Source organism: Anser cygnoides, chromosome 24, assembly GCF_040182565.1.
Source record: "Anser cygnoides isolate HZ-2024a breed goose chromosome 24, Taihu_goose_T2T_genome, whole genome shotgun sequence".
Lineage (NCBI taxonomy): Eukaryota > Metazoa > Chordata > Aves > Anseriformes > Anatidae > Anser > Anser cygnoides.
The window spans coordinates 7413475-7427652 of record NC_089896.1 but is presented as its reverse complement, the minus strand read 5'-3'; the positions used below and the strand labels follow the sequence as shown (position 1 = coordinate 7427652).

Below are 14178 nucleotides of genomic sequence, written 5' to 3'. Positions count from 1 at the left end.
GACAGGTAGCAACACCAGATGAAACAACTATTTCCAGTGTTCTGGGGGGTAGAGGGTGTTCTTCTCTGCAGGATTTTCCAGGAAAATAACCTTTACCTAAAGATCGTGAAGACAGACAAAAATAAAACCCTTTTTGCCCTGAACTCTATCGCAAAGGCTGCCAAGTATACAACTTGTAGCAGTCATTCATAACACTGGGAAAAGGCTTCCTTGAGGGAGATAGTACTCGCTGATAATCCTGGGCACAGCCATCCTAAATCTATCCCAATGAAGAGATTTTAACCGAGGGTGACAGAAAAGTTCCCTGCTTTTTCCCTTTCATATTCGCTGACATCATTACCGGTCCAATACTAATCAGAATCAACACATTTTTCTGAAAAGTGATTTTACGCTTTCTTTTCGTGCTACTCCTCAAGCACGACACAGCCTCCCTGAACAGATCCACAAGGATTCACCCTGCCCCCAAATCTTTCTGCCATCAGTAACTGCTCTAATTTGTTTAAAAATAAAGAAAAAAACTGGCGACTGAACTTTAGGTTGGATGAAGGTAAGTTAGCATGTTATACGAAAGAGGTACTGCTATAAATAATTTACAGCAGCCTACAATGCAACTGCTGTCCCGGTGAGCTCTAACCGAGCTCCGGGAGCCTTCACGCCCGGACCAGGACCAGGCCTGGAACCCTGCCCCCGATGCCTCCCCTAGGTCCCGCATCTCCACACCACTAACACGTCTGAAAAGCAAAAAAGTCAGCTTTTTTAGAGCACCATTAAATAAACTAGATTACGTATTAACAGCTTCTTGGCAAAGCCCTGCGTGGCGTGCCCGTCGCCTCCCGCGCCCGGCAGGCCCCCAGGTCCCGGGGCTGGCCTCCCACCGCGCCGCCACACCGGGGAGCGGCGTCCCGGGGCTCCTCGGCTGCTCTCCGAACCGCGTTTAAACGGGGAAACCGAGCCGCCTGCTCCGCGCTGTCGTGCTAAGCGCGAGAGGGACGCCACCGGGGCCCGGGGGCGCGCAGCCCCGCGACAGGCGGCGACAGGAGCGACAGGAGCGACACGGCGACGCCCAGCGCGCGGCCACGCGGGGCTCGGCCACGCCGGGGCTGCCCCGGGCCGCCGCCGCCGCCGCTCCCCGCTGCCCCCGGGCGGGCGTTTTCCGGCCCGGCCCCGGCCCCGGCCCCGCGCCCCCCCCCCGGCCCCAGCCTCTTTTGTGCGCGGCAGCCCCGCCCCGCCCGGCCCGCAGCCCGCGGCCGCCCCGAGGGGAGCGCCCCGCGCCTCGGCCCCGGGACCCCGCGTGCGGCCCGGGGGCCCCGCGCCCGCTGCTGCGGGGAACGCGGAGCCCGCGGTGGGTGGAGGGCGGGGGGGGGGCGCCCAGCGGCCCGAGGGGAGCGGGGCCGGGGCGGGCCGGGCCCCGTACCTTGACGAAGAGCTCGATGACGGGCTCCTTGTCGCCCTCCTTGAGCCCGTTGACCGGCACGGACAGCGCCATGCTTCGCCCCTCGCCGCGCCTCGCCCGGAGCTGCCCCGCCGGGACGGCTGCCGCCCGCTCCGCCGCTCGCCTCGCCCGCCCTGCGCGCGACTGCGGCCCCGCCCCAGCGGCACGGGGACCCGCCGCGGCCGGCGCCCGGGGGCGGGGCCGAGGCCGGGGGCGGGGCCGAGGCCGAGGGGGCGGGGCCCGAGGGGGGGGGCCAACGGTTTCCTCGACGGGCCCCGGGGGTCCCCAGCGGGCGGCGCGGGGCGGCCCTAGGGGGGGGGCCCGGCGCTCCGGGGCGGCCTGGGCGGGCCCGGCCCTGGCGGAGGCGGCGGCCCCGCGGGCGCTGCCGGGCCCGGGGCGGTGGTGCCAGGCCGGGCTCCTGCCTGGCGGCAGGGAGGAGCGCGCCCAGCCCGGTTTCTGCCACGCTGTTGAGGGCAGGGGCTGGAGGCTCCGGGCGCGGTGACGTTCGGCGTTCGCCCGTTTCCAGTCTTCTCACCAAAACAGCACGGGGCAGCCCGCAGCACAGTTTCCCCAAGCCACCTCATGCCCACGAGCCCCCTGTGACCTGTACCCAAAGCACCCGTGGGGCCACATGGGCTGGGACAAGATGGTGGCAAGCGGAGCGTTGGCTGGCAATAAAGCCTCGTTCCTCCCCAGGGGTTTTGCCGTCCTCAGTCCTGCATAACCGGATGTCTCTAAACAAATTTCATCTCTGAGTGTCCCTGCAACTTTTCATCTAGAGCAGGAAAAACTGCTGCTGGCCTCTCTCCCTGCGCTGATAGGGCTGGGCAGCTGATATGACAAAGTCCTTGTCACTCCCATGGCTTCTTCACGGCACTTCGCAGCAAACTCCCTCCGGAGCCAGTGGAAGATTCCTCTCTGTTTGTTTTACAGAGTCCAAGGAGTCGCTCTGATTCACAGGGTGGGACAGGCTAAATTGGGAGTCGGTGTGTCACCGTAACCAAACTGATCTGGGAGCAAGGCAGGACCACACGTTCGAGCCCAGTCCAAGAACCTCAGTGAATAATCCACCCTAAATTAATTGCAGACTGTACCACAAGGGATACCTTTGTTGGAATGTGGCTGGGAGAAAGGGGCGGGGAGGAAAAGGGAGGAGAGGGAAAAACACTTCCCCTAAATGGGGTTGTCACAGAGGTCTGAAAGCACCGGTTTGGGGGTCTTCAAGTTCACTTTTTCTGCGTGACAGAAGAAATTTGCACCAGTTGAGGCCCATGTCCCTGGTAGATTCAGAAACTGCTAACAGGGGGCTTTAATTGCAAGGCCACGGCAGCACGCTGGCAGGTGAAGGCTGTTATCGTCTGCTGCTTGTTCGATGCCTGCTGCGACAGGCCAGGAGCCGAGTCCGCCGAGCCGTGACCGGGCAGCACGGAGTATGAAACGCAGGGCCAGTCATCACCCTCCACTCTGCGCTTCGCCCTCCTTTTCTGCCAAAAGCTTCAAACTCAGGGGGCTTTGTAAAAGCTGAGGTATTTTGTGCCTCCCCTCCCCAAAGCAAAGACCCTCCTACTTTTGAGAAGATAAGGTGTAGAGTACAAAGAAATAGCTCCCCCACAGAGCCACTAAAAGTAGGTGCAGAGGTCTGTAAGACACTCTGTGTTTTGTTTTGTTTTGTTTTTATTCTACCAGCAGTACAAATGAGTTGCCAGGGACATTTTTCCTCACTACCACTGATTTTCTTCTTTAACAAAAGAGTTCACGTGGTGTTATCTTGCAGAGCAGCTAATAGCTTTATTTCATTTATATCCAGCTGCACCAGCCTTGTCGGCTGCTTAACATCTTTTCAGTTATTTTACTTTTAGATGACATTTTCCTGGTTTCCAGCTGCCTCATACCAAAGCCCTCATCCTTCCCATTCAATTGAAAGCTCTTTCTTTAATGACGTTCAGAACAGTTTTGAATGCTGAAAGCTCTCAGTTGTTTTTTAGTTCTGTAATTGCTGGTTATGTTATTCTGGCAGGTTTTTAGGATAATACTTAGAATTAATTTTCCCAAGCTTTACAAAATAAATAACCAATCCTCTTAACGGTTCATAGAGAAGTGAGTATTACCCACCTTTTACAGCTAAGAGAAATGAGTCAGAAAAGTGACTTATTCAAAGCTAAATTTGCACCAAGTCAGGGAGTCAGAACAAAGCAATTCAGGCCCCCCACCTGTACTCAGAGCAGCAGGTCACTCCCTCTATATTATTTTATGCTGTATTGAGAAGGCTTATTTCCATTTGTCAGAGCAGCAGTACAGTATATTATTGTTTCATTTCTCTAGCACTTTGGCCTTTATGCAGCAATTTTCCATCTCAAACTTTCCAAGTGCTTTTGGAACTGGAGGCATCAGATGTTAAACGTATCAAAGCAAGCGCTCTCCTGCCCCAGCCCTCGCTGCACAAACTCAGCCAGGGGCATTTGCTGCAGCATTGACCCCGGGGTTCAAAAGTGGCTCTTTATCCCTGAGTGGGATTTTTCAGGCACTGGAGGCACTCAGCATGCAGATCGTGTTGCAACTCAGCAGGACCACATGCCAAGTCCTCATCCTGTTTTTTAAACAGAATGAATCTGCTTAGGGAAGAAAGGGTGCTGAGGAAAGGTTGGAAGACAAAAATGCAGTATAGCCCTGTGCTGGACCATCCAGTGTTGGCTGCAGCTGAAAACAAGAGCCCAGCCAGACAGAAGGATTTGTTGTATCAATATAAAGCCACGGTGGGTGAAACTGTGAGAAGAACCTGCCCACGGACACCTATTAAAAGAAAAGCAGAAACGACTCCGCCTGGTTTAAAAATACCAGTATTCTCATTCCAGTGCTAATTTGGGCCTGTCTGCAGGCTGGGATGCTGCAAAGCCCTTCCCCGGAGACTTGACGACATGGAAGAGCAGAAGCAGGGATCGCGTGTCCCAGAGGCTCTGCTGCAGTGGTGCCCCTTCGCAGAGTAACCCCATAAGCTCCAGTCGCCCTGTGCCTCCTGTCCAAGCACAAAGTGGGATTTTTGGCTCTGTCCATCACCTGCTGTCTAGGATGGACTGTTTTGTCTTGCTGATATTGCTCATTTTTATTTTATTATCCCTGTGTTGAGCAGTGTTTGTTTATGGAGCTCATTGGAGGGTGTTATCCCGCCAGACTTACAGGGATTGCGGGGGAGATTGAGCTTCTGTTTGTGTCAGACTGTTTGCAGTTTGCTGTAGCTCACAACCAGCTGTCCCTAGATAGCTTATTCTCATCCGGGGCGAATGCCAAATTTTAGCATTAACTGCAGGCTCACGGAGCTGATCCCACAAGGCTCTGAAGTGAGCAGCTGAGGACATGCAGCACTGTGCCCAGAGTTAGCGTCTGGTGCTGGTGAAGAACGTGGTGGAAAAGAGCTCCCTGCTGTGGGCTGGCACCAGAGGCAGGCAGAACTGCGGGAGAAGGACATGTCCCATATCGTTACATGGGGAGCTGACTTCATCCCACCATTTCTGGGTCACTCCTGTTTTGCACAGTCTGAGTTAACACTGCTCCAAGCACGAACACTGAAGGATAAATGCCTCTAGGAAGCGTTAATCGGGAACTTTTAGTGGAATTAATTGCAGCTTAGAGACATTTAACAATCGATGTACTTTCCATGCAATAGCATTCTTTTTTCTGGTTACTGGCATATGGTCCTTAGCCCAGGGAGCTGGACAGTAATTAATGCATTTTGTGGTTAAATGCTCGGACTCAGCATCTCACGGCACCCAAGGAGAACAGAGGTAGACAAAGCATGCATTGTCTGCAGGTTTCCCTGGGCTGTGCAAGTCCCCTAAACTGAGGCACGCTGGGGTCAGTTTTACAGGAACGCTGGCACAGGCAGAGTTTTCACCTCGCTTCCTTTAGAGTCACTGAAACATTGGGAAAGTTATCCTGCTTGGCAGCTGGCCGCCCTTGGAGCTGATGTCCAAGGAGTGAAAAAGGAAGGCTGGCTCTGAGGACCACACATAGAGCACCAGCAGGAGGCTGGTGCCGTGCCTCTTCTCTCTTTTCCATGTATTTCTTACTGCCCTGCTTTTAAAATTCAGATATTGGCCCATGCTGCAAAGGGTTTTCCTGTCCTGTTAGCATCAGGAAGCAAATTTCAAATTTCAGCTTCACATGCTGTAGAGAGGGACCTTGAAAGGACTGAGGGTGAGAGCTGGACCCTCAGCTGCGTGAGAAAGCAGCTGGGACCCTCCCAAGACACGTCCCCACTGAGCCCACACACACCTGGGGCTCCTGCAAGAAAACCCCAAATCTATCACAGTGCTGGTTTCAAAAATTATTTGGAAAAAAAGGACTTTTTCATCACCTACTTGAATAAAATCTGTATTTCCTTACCCTTATGCACAAAAGTTGCCTGAAAGTAAATAAATGAAGAGCACTGACTGTTTTCTTTTAAGGTCTTTGTCATTCCAGCTCTTTAAATTGCCTAGTGTGATTTTGTTAAAGAAAACAACACTAGGCAGCCTGCTTCTCTCAAAATACCAAGTTTGTCTGTCTTTGGTTGATTAAATGGTTAAATCAACCTCACTATACTGAAGTGCGGCAATCAAATGCCACCACCTGTGTTTCCTCCTGGATTTCCATCTTAGTGCAAAGTGAAAAGCCTGAAAGTTGCCAGTAGCTGGGGACTCCCCTAATGAACTCTTTATATAATATCCAAGCCGCTCCCAGCTGGGTTTCAACACCATGGACTGGCTTCTGTCATGAAGCTTAAATGGAAGAAATGCTCTTTGATGTGGCTTTTTAATGGTCTGCAAGTCTTGTAAAAGACCCCGGGGGAAGATCTTGTGCCGAAAAGCAGTGCACAACACAGACAGCCTCTGGTGTGCTGCATGCTCCGTTGTGTGTGAGCTGAGGGTGGAAGCACCAGTCCCTTCATCCGCCTGCAAACAGCGTCTGCAGAGCATCAGCCCAATTAAAGCCATGACACCAAGACGGTCAATTTTCTCTCTGGTTGCAGGTTAACATCAGAAAGAAAAAAAAAAGAAGAAGAAAAAAAAAAAAAGGAAACCCCAAAACCAATACCAAAAGCTCTTTATCCTCATGCTTGTTGGATACAAAACCATGCAACCACTGTAGACACCTGATCATCCATCTCAATTTCTTGCAAGACTGTCACTCTTAAAAATACAAACCATTGTGTTTTTTCATCAGTAAATACACTGCTGATGTCCTCTGCTCCAGCTCAGCCCGCAGCCACTGCTCAGAGCAGCATTTCCATGCTTGCAGCAGGACGGCAGCCGCTGCCTGGGCAGGGCAAAGCTGCGCACCACAGAAGAGGCATCTGAACGCCCCCAAGCTTTCCAGGTGGTTCTCTGGGCAAAGCCCATATCCAAGATTAATTGCAATCATCATAAGACACAAAAGCAAACGCCCATCACATAGCCAACCTGCTCCGGACTAATGGCGTAAGTGCTGAGTTGACTCAAGCGGTGACGTGATGAATGTGGACTTTATTTCCTCCTATCTGAGTCACGGTGGAATGAGCCAGATTTTTTTTCAAAGGACTCGAAAAAAAAGAAAAGGAAATGTGATTGTGACAATAATCCAAGGTCTCACAATCCTATGAGGACTCAGAAATAATCTTATTGATAAAATTATTTGTATTTCAGCAACACCTATAGTGCTAGTAGCTCTTTAAACACAGTAACAGAAACTCCTCCACCTTCTTTAAACCTTGCAGGCACAGCAGTGCCAAGAAAGTGACTTGCCCAAAGCCCTGATATGCCCACAGGAGGATGGAGACCTGAACTTGAACCTCCTGAGTCACAGCTTAAAAACTCACAGGAGCAGCTGCGGTCCTTGTCACAGCAAAGCCTCTTTCACCCTGCAGATGGGGAGAATGACAATCCTGGAGGTAGAACCAGAGCAAAGATTTCCCAAATATTCCCATTACAAGAGCCGATTATTTGCAGCACGCGCTCTACTTGCTCAGGCTGAACTTCTGGTATTTCTGAACACTAGGTATTTGATTTTGCAATTTTAATAATCACCTCTTTAACCCAGTGGTTTTTCTGTGTAATGATCACTACGAGACACTCTTGTAGTGATATTAATAAGGCTCCTACTAAGTTACAATAACAGAATCACAGAATCACAGAATCACAGAATCGTCTAGGTTGGAAGAGACCTCCAAGATCACCGAGTCCAACCTCTGCCCTAACACTAACAAGTCCTCCACTAAACCATATCACTAAGGGCTACATCTAAACGTCTTTTAAAGACCTCCAGGGATGGCGACTCAACCACCTCCTTGGGCAGCCCGTTCCAATGCCTAACAACCCTTTCAGTAAAGAAGTACTTCCTAACATCCAACCTAAACCTCCCCTGGCACAACTTTAGCCCATTCCCCCTCGTCCTGTCACCAGGCACGTGGGAGAATAGACCAACCCCCACCTCTCTACAGCCTCCTTTAAGGTACCTATAGATATAACAGACATGTAGAGCCCGAAGATTAGATGCAAAACTGGGGCAGCCGTGCAAGAGGCCGACCCCTCCCTCCGTCCATCTCACGGGACCAGCCCAGCACCGGGGAGCTGCACACACACAAGCTACTGGAGCCCCCCCGGCCCTGCACAGCATCCCTCTGAGCACCAGCGCTGCAGACGCTTTCCCCTTTTAAATCCCCTGCGTCCGTCCCGTGTCCCATCCACGGGTGGCAGCACCGCCAGGTGATCTGCAGCACTTCCCGGCCACTCGCAGCCGCGAGGTGAGCAGTGGAACCACACCAGAGCCACGCGTGGCAGCGTGCAAACCGCTATGAGGTGGTTCAAACACAGTCTGCTTTTCTACAGCCTTCCCAATTAGATGCACAAGAGGTTTCTGTGATTCACTTTTCTCTTACTGATCTAACGTTCTGGGTATGCAAGTGAGCAATTAGCAGGGCTACATCTGCGATGTCATTTAAATTCAAATGACACCCTCATTAAAACACAGGTGTGCATTTCGAGACAATAAGCCCCAATCCCCTGTTGTCAGCTGGCAGAAGTCCAACCCTCCGCACACCCCTTGTCCTGCGCTGGGCTGCCTGCAGGGCTCTCACCACAGGGGTGGACAGATTTAGGGCTCCCTGGGCATTTTGGCAGAAACCCTGTTTTGGAAGGGAAGGTCCCTGCCGCATTCGCCCAATGCCACACCATCTGCCTAGGCGTTATCCTATTAATCCAGTCATAACATCAGAAGACTTCTCGCTTTGCATCAGTGGACACAACCTGGGGGGAAAATCCATGCGCACAGCTGCTCGGGCTCCAGTGCAGCAGGGCAGCTCCCTGTCTGTAGCACGGCAAACCCAAGCAAGGTTTGGTTACACCCAGACCCCCAATTTCCACATAACTCCCCCCTACAGGAACTGGTTAGCCTGGGACTCCCTATCCCTCCAGGGGGTTATTTCACAAGCAAGCCCACCCCCGGGCAGGGCAGGGCACGGCCCCAGTCCTCAGCCCATGCCCGAGTTCCAACACAGGGCACATCGTGGCAGGGGCCGCTGCTGCTGGTGCTGGGGAACGCTGCTCCTTGCATTCTGCATCCTCGATGTCTCCATCCGAGGGTGGTGCCAGGGCCGCTGCTGGGCGCTGTCAGGGTGTGGGGGCAGCGCGGAGCCCGGCAGCCACGCAGGAGGAGCTGGAGCAGGGGCTGGAGCCGCCTCGGCTCCGCAGGCAAATCCCCGCTGCAATCAGCCCAGATAAACCAGTGCTGCTGGTTGCATGCAAACTGCCTTGGTTCCTCCTGAAAACCATGGAGGCCCACACAGCACCAGGCTGGGATCTGGCCATCTGCTCACCCAGCTAGGACACCGGTGTCCAGCACCGAGGAGCTGAGAGGACAAACTATGGTCCCCAAGACCCCAGCAAAGCCTGTGCACCACCTGCATCACTGGAAAATCGGCTGCAATGGGCAAAACACGTTGGGCTCCTCTAGGGGGAAAAGTTACTGCAGACAAATCAGGTTGACATGGACAGCGACTTCAGAGCATTTTTAGTTCCTTTGGGGGCTTCACTTCCAGCAAAAGAAACTAATTTTTGGTTTGACAAAATCAACTGTGTGTTTGTGGCTGATGGCAGGTGGGTGCAACACACTCATGGCAAAGCAGAGCTGTGGCGATTGCAGTGGATGTGGAAAGGCGCAGGGGTACACGGATCTTTTATTCACATTTGATAACCCCAAACTGTTACAGCTTGCTCAAAAGGCCTGGGAGCCAGGGCCCCTTCCCCAGCAGAGCCAAACAGCCGCAGGGATCACAACGGCAGCATTCAGAGCTGGGCTCCTGCCATGGCACTGGGAAGAAGGCCCCGGCGGAGCAATCTTCAGTGCAGGGTCCTCAGCTCAGGACCGTCATCATTTCCTTTCTTCCCCAGTGAGAAATGATCAGAAAAGGACACCGAGCAGCAAATTACATTAACATTTTGCTGCAGTTTCTCCAAGCTGCCATTGAGGCAGTGAAAGGCACTGAATGCTGCACTGAGTACAGGGAGGAAGGAAGCAGCAGCTGGAGAAAGGCCAAGTCTCTGTTAGCAACAGAGCTAACCTTGAGACAAGGTGTTTTGTGCATGCAGCATAATTTGGACAAGTGATGAAGCAAAGCTTTGTAGCTGGAGAACAGTGCTTGCAGCTCCGGCTGAGGTGCTGCTGCAGCCCCAGCCGCCATTCGGAGCAGTAAGCAGACGCCGGGGTGACCGAGCTCACAGGATGCCCCAGCTGAAGCAGTCTGAGAGCCTTCGGGAGGACGAAGCTCGCTCTCAGCAGTGAGGTTTACTCTGTGGAGGCCTCGGGAACCCACAGACCACCACCATGAGCCACTCACCCTGTCCTGTGCCTTGCGTACATGGAGCTGGTCTCCTCCTGGGTAGTTCCCGGGTCTCCCACAAAATGTGCAAGTTGCTCCATTTTCACATAATTGCTGTCAGTTATCTCTGCCCTGGATAACAGCGAGGTGTCCATTTTCCTTGCCCGGAAAGAAGAGTTGAAGCTGAAAGTGGAGTCTGCTTCCTCCAGAAGCTGTGAGAACAGCTCGCTTTATCCTCAAGCATAAATAATAAAAGGATTCATTCACGTGTTTGTAATAGATTAAAAATAAATAAGAAAGAGCTCGATTCTGTTTTGCCAATCATGCACTTAATATAATTGTCTTCTTGTCCCCTTGTGTCGGTGCATGTGGACTTGCAGAGGTTTTAACAAGCTGGAAAGGAGCCAAACCATTTCTGTCACATTAAAAAAATATCATTGCAATGACAAAGGTAATTTTTTCACATCGGTAGTCAAATCTGCTCTCTGAGCTAAAGTCCAGCTGACATAGAGACCAATCTTTAATGGGAGCTGAAAACCCCTTCTGGAGAGGGGAAGCATGTGGAGGCTATTTACAAAGGAGATCTGACTTTTTCATAACAACTCTGCTAGCTTCAGTCATTCATTTGAAGCAGACAGACTATTTTTAAAACCTGAATGAGGAATCACAAAAAGCTGCTGTCCCCAGCCAAATACTTTTTCGTGATCTTCCCAAATAGTGCTGCAAGCCCAGGCAGGGTCTGTCCCACCAGGGACATTGACACCCTGACCTCTCCCAGCACACCCCGAGGTGTGGGCAGCGCCACGAAGGCAGCCGAGATGGGCGCTGCTGGGGATGGCCCGGGGTGGGACGCGGCATCAGCGCAGCTCAAGGGTGGGGAGAAAACAGGAGGGGAGATCTGGCCAAGAAGATAAGTGATGTGCATGCTTCTGTAAGTCTGGCTGCATAAGGTGAAACTTCTCTCCAGGGGCCACCCCCAATCTGATGTCAGCAACTAAAACGCCATTTATTGCAACGAAGCCGCAACAATTTGCATGAGCTGAAGCTCTGCCCTTGGATTTAACACAAAGCTTTTGCAGAGGGACTGAACAATTCTTTCCCCTTCGTTGCTTGCCCAAGATAGCACTGTTTTCCATATTTTCTTTTAAGTAAAACGGAAGGATCCAGAGCTATCCAGGCTGGCATGCCATGAGCATCACCCCACGCGGCTCCCACCCTGCACCCAGGGACTGTGGATGCAGCTCACATGCTCCAGACCAGCCCCGCTCCTCTCCCGCAACTGGAAAGAGCGACCTGAGCAGTCAGCTATCTATTAGACAACAGCCTTCTCGGATTCTCTGTAAGCACCTCCTATGCCCTGGATTTATTACCTTAATGCAGTGGCAAGATCCTCCTCTAAGCCGGTTGCGTCATGGGCCTGTATCGCTGCCGGGCGCCGGCCCTACAGCCCTCGTGGCCGCTCAGCGAGGCCCTGCTCCCATCTCGCCTCCTGGCTGAGCCTCTCCTGCGCAGGAATTGTTCACAAAACGCACAGCTGCTCGGGCTGGCTGCACACACAAAGGCAGCATTGATTTCCCAAGCAAGGGCTACCTACAGCGCTCTGCCCGAGGGGCAAACACATCCTGCGTTTGTATAGAAGGAAGGCCTCAGCCAGACCCACATCCCTTCTGCTGTTTAACTCGTTACATCATGGATTGCAGCATGCCCTGGGTGGGGAAACAGACGTGGGAATTAAAAGCAATTCCTGTTCCCCTGCACCCCCTGGCCTGAGCAGCCTCCCCCAGTCCCTGGAGACAGCTCACAGCCGAGAGGTTAAGTCCTGCACAACCGCCTGCCTCGGGCTTTCAGCGTGCAAACCCCCAGGGACTGATACCAGACGAGAGAAAATGCCATTCTTGAGGAATCTGCCATGATACAAACTGCAAAGATAAATGCTTTGTGACTAGAGCACCTTGCGGTAAAGGCTCAGAGTCACCCACCCCTCTGCAGCAAATCTCCCAAAGCTGCTGGGGCGCTGCCAGCACTCGATGCTGGTCCCAGTTTGGGAGCCAGCAAGCTCTTTCCTGCAGTGCTGATTTTTGGGTTATCCAAAACAATCTCAGCAAAAAATAGAAGTAAAACATTGCTGAACAAGTGGGTGCATATAGCAGGAGGTCACTGTCGCTGTGAGTCACTGTGCCCTCTAATCCCAGTTTCACCTGGACAAACGAAAGCACAATGACTGACTCACCTGCCCCAGGAACCAGCACATTATAAAATACGACACTCCCAGCTAAGGAAGCATATGGATTTTCCATAGTATTTCCCCTGCTTGGTACACTAGCTGGCCCTGTGTGATACCTGTTTGCTGTTCGGACACAGCCCCTTCTCAGTTACATAAGACATCAGCAAAATGCATAGGAAGCATACTGCAGCTCATGATTTTAAGTGAAAGATTAAAAAAAAAAAACAACAGTACTTTCCAACAGTACTTTTAGTTCTGCAAAGTAGTTATAATCATTCTCCCTTAAGCAACAGCTTCCAGTTCAGCAAACCCTCTAGCAGATAAGAGAAGATATAAAATTTAATTAAGTGGCCCGCTGTATACTGGGCCAGAGCTGGCACTGCTAGCCTAAACACAGAAATTACCCTAATGGATCGGGCTGTCTCCATCTAATCTACTGTCCTGTCTCCAAGAGCAGCCAGCACCAAATTTCCTAAAGCCCTGGCATGGAAGACATTGTGTTCTGTTCCAGCAGGAGGCTGAGAGCTCCCCATTTTCTCTTGCTTAAGAAGGGATGGGTGGAATCAGGGTTTATTAGCATGCTTGAATTAATTGAAATCACTCATTTAAATCTTGATTTAAATTAGTAGACAGGAAGCATCTTTTCAAGTAATCAGTTTTATCCTATTTTGCATTTTTAGTTTCATTTTTCTTTAAAGAAAGTAACTGATATAAACGCTAGGCATGCAATTTACAACTCTGTGGGTCTCTACTCTAAGCTTGATGCTATTTTTTGTAAATTTGATACAGCATCCCTGTATGCTTGTAAGCACTTACCATACAATTTACAGACATATTTTGACTTCGTTAAATACCTCCTCCCCCCCCCAGTATTTTGCCAAATTGCACATAGATGAAAGTTAATCAGAACAAAACGTGAACTTTTTTTTTCCAGTTGTTTTGCTATGTCTGATGATTTTCACAGCCATTTTCCTCTTCAAAAGCTGAAAAACTGAACAATTCCCGTGCTACTTTGGTAGGTTTGTGGACCAGCTCAGTCTGCATGCTGTTTCACTGCCTCAAATTGAATACATTTAACAATACTTAAAACAGCTCTGGTAAAGTTCAGTATACTTTCTATATTTTTCTTCAGAAAAATGTTTACTACTTTGCTGCATGTATGTATGCGTCAGTGCTTTTCATTGTCATCAACAGGTAGGCAACGTTTTAGTGAACAGGGCAAGTGAGCCCAGCAACACAAAGTGAGTCCTTTTCACATTGTGAAGAGACCCTAAAGACTACTTTACAATTTTATTAAAAAACTTTTCTTTTACTAAAAAAACACCCAAATCTTTGGGTATTTGGGTCAGACAAGTTTCACATCAACGATCACCCAGGTAAGGCTTCACACCTTTCTCCTGGTGTCCTTTTCTGGAAGTTTCTGCACTGAGTAAATTTTAATAGATAACTAAATTAAACTTTAACTGATACAATTTTAATCGGTGATTCCTCTTGAAGAATGTTGAAATCTAGTTTTGATTTAAATGTAAGACACCAGTCACAGAGCCGTTTTTTTCTCTCCCCCATCCCTGGCACAGCCCTGCCTTCCTGCTCCCAGCCCCACCTGGTGAGAGGCACTCGCAAGTGCATCCTGTCCTGGCAAAGCCTGGCCAGCGGTAGCAGCTTTTAATTCCCTCCATTCATCCAAGGATAACA

General features: G+C 51.2%; 1 protein-coding gene across 1 annotated transcript in view; it reads right to left on the bottom strand.

Annotated features, from left to right (window-relative positions):
• Positions 1 to 1584, bottom strand: part of CLIC4 (chloride intracellular channel 4) — a 29512-nt gene extending 27928 nt beyond the window's left edge. The window contains exon 1 of the mRNA XM_066982787.1: positions 1415 to 1584. Within this exon, the coding sequence (XP_066838888.1) occupies positions 1415 to 1486 (72 nt within the window). The 5' untranslated portion in view covers positions 1487 to 1584. The remainder of the gene's footprint in view (positions 1 to 1414) is intronic.
• Positions 1585 to 14178: the final 12594 nt, after the last annotated feature.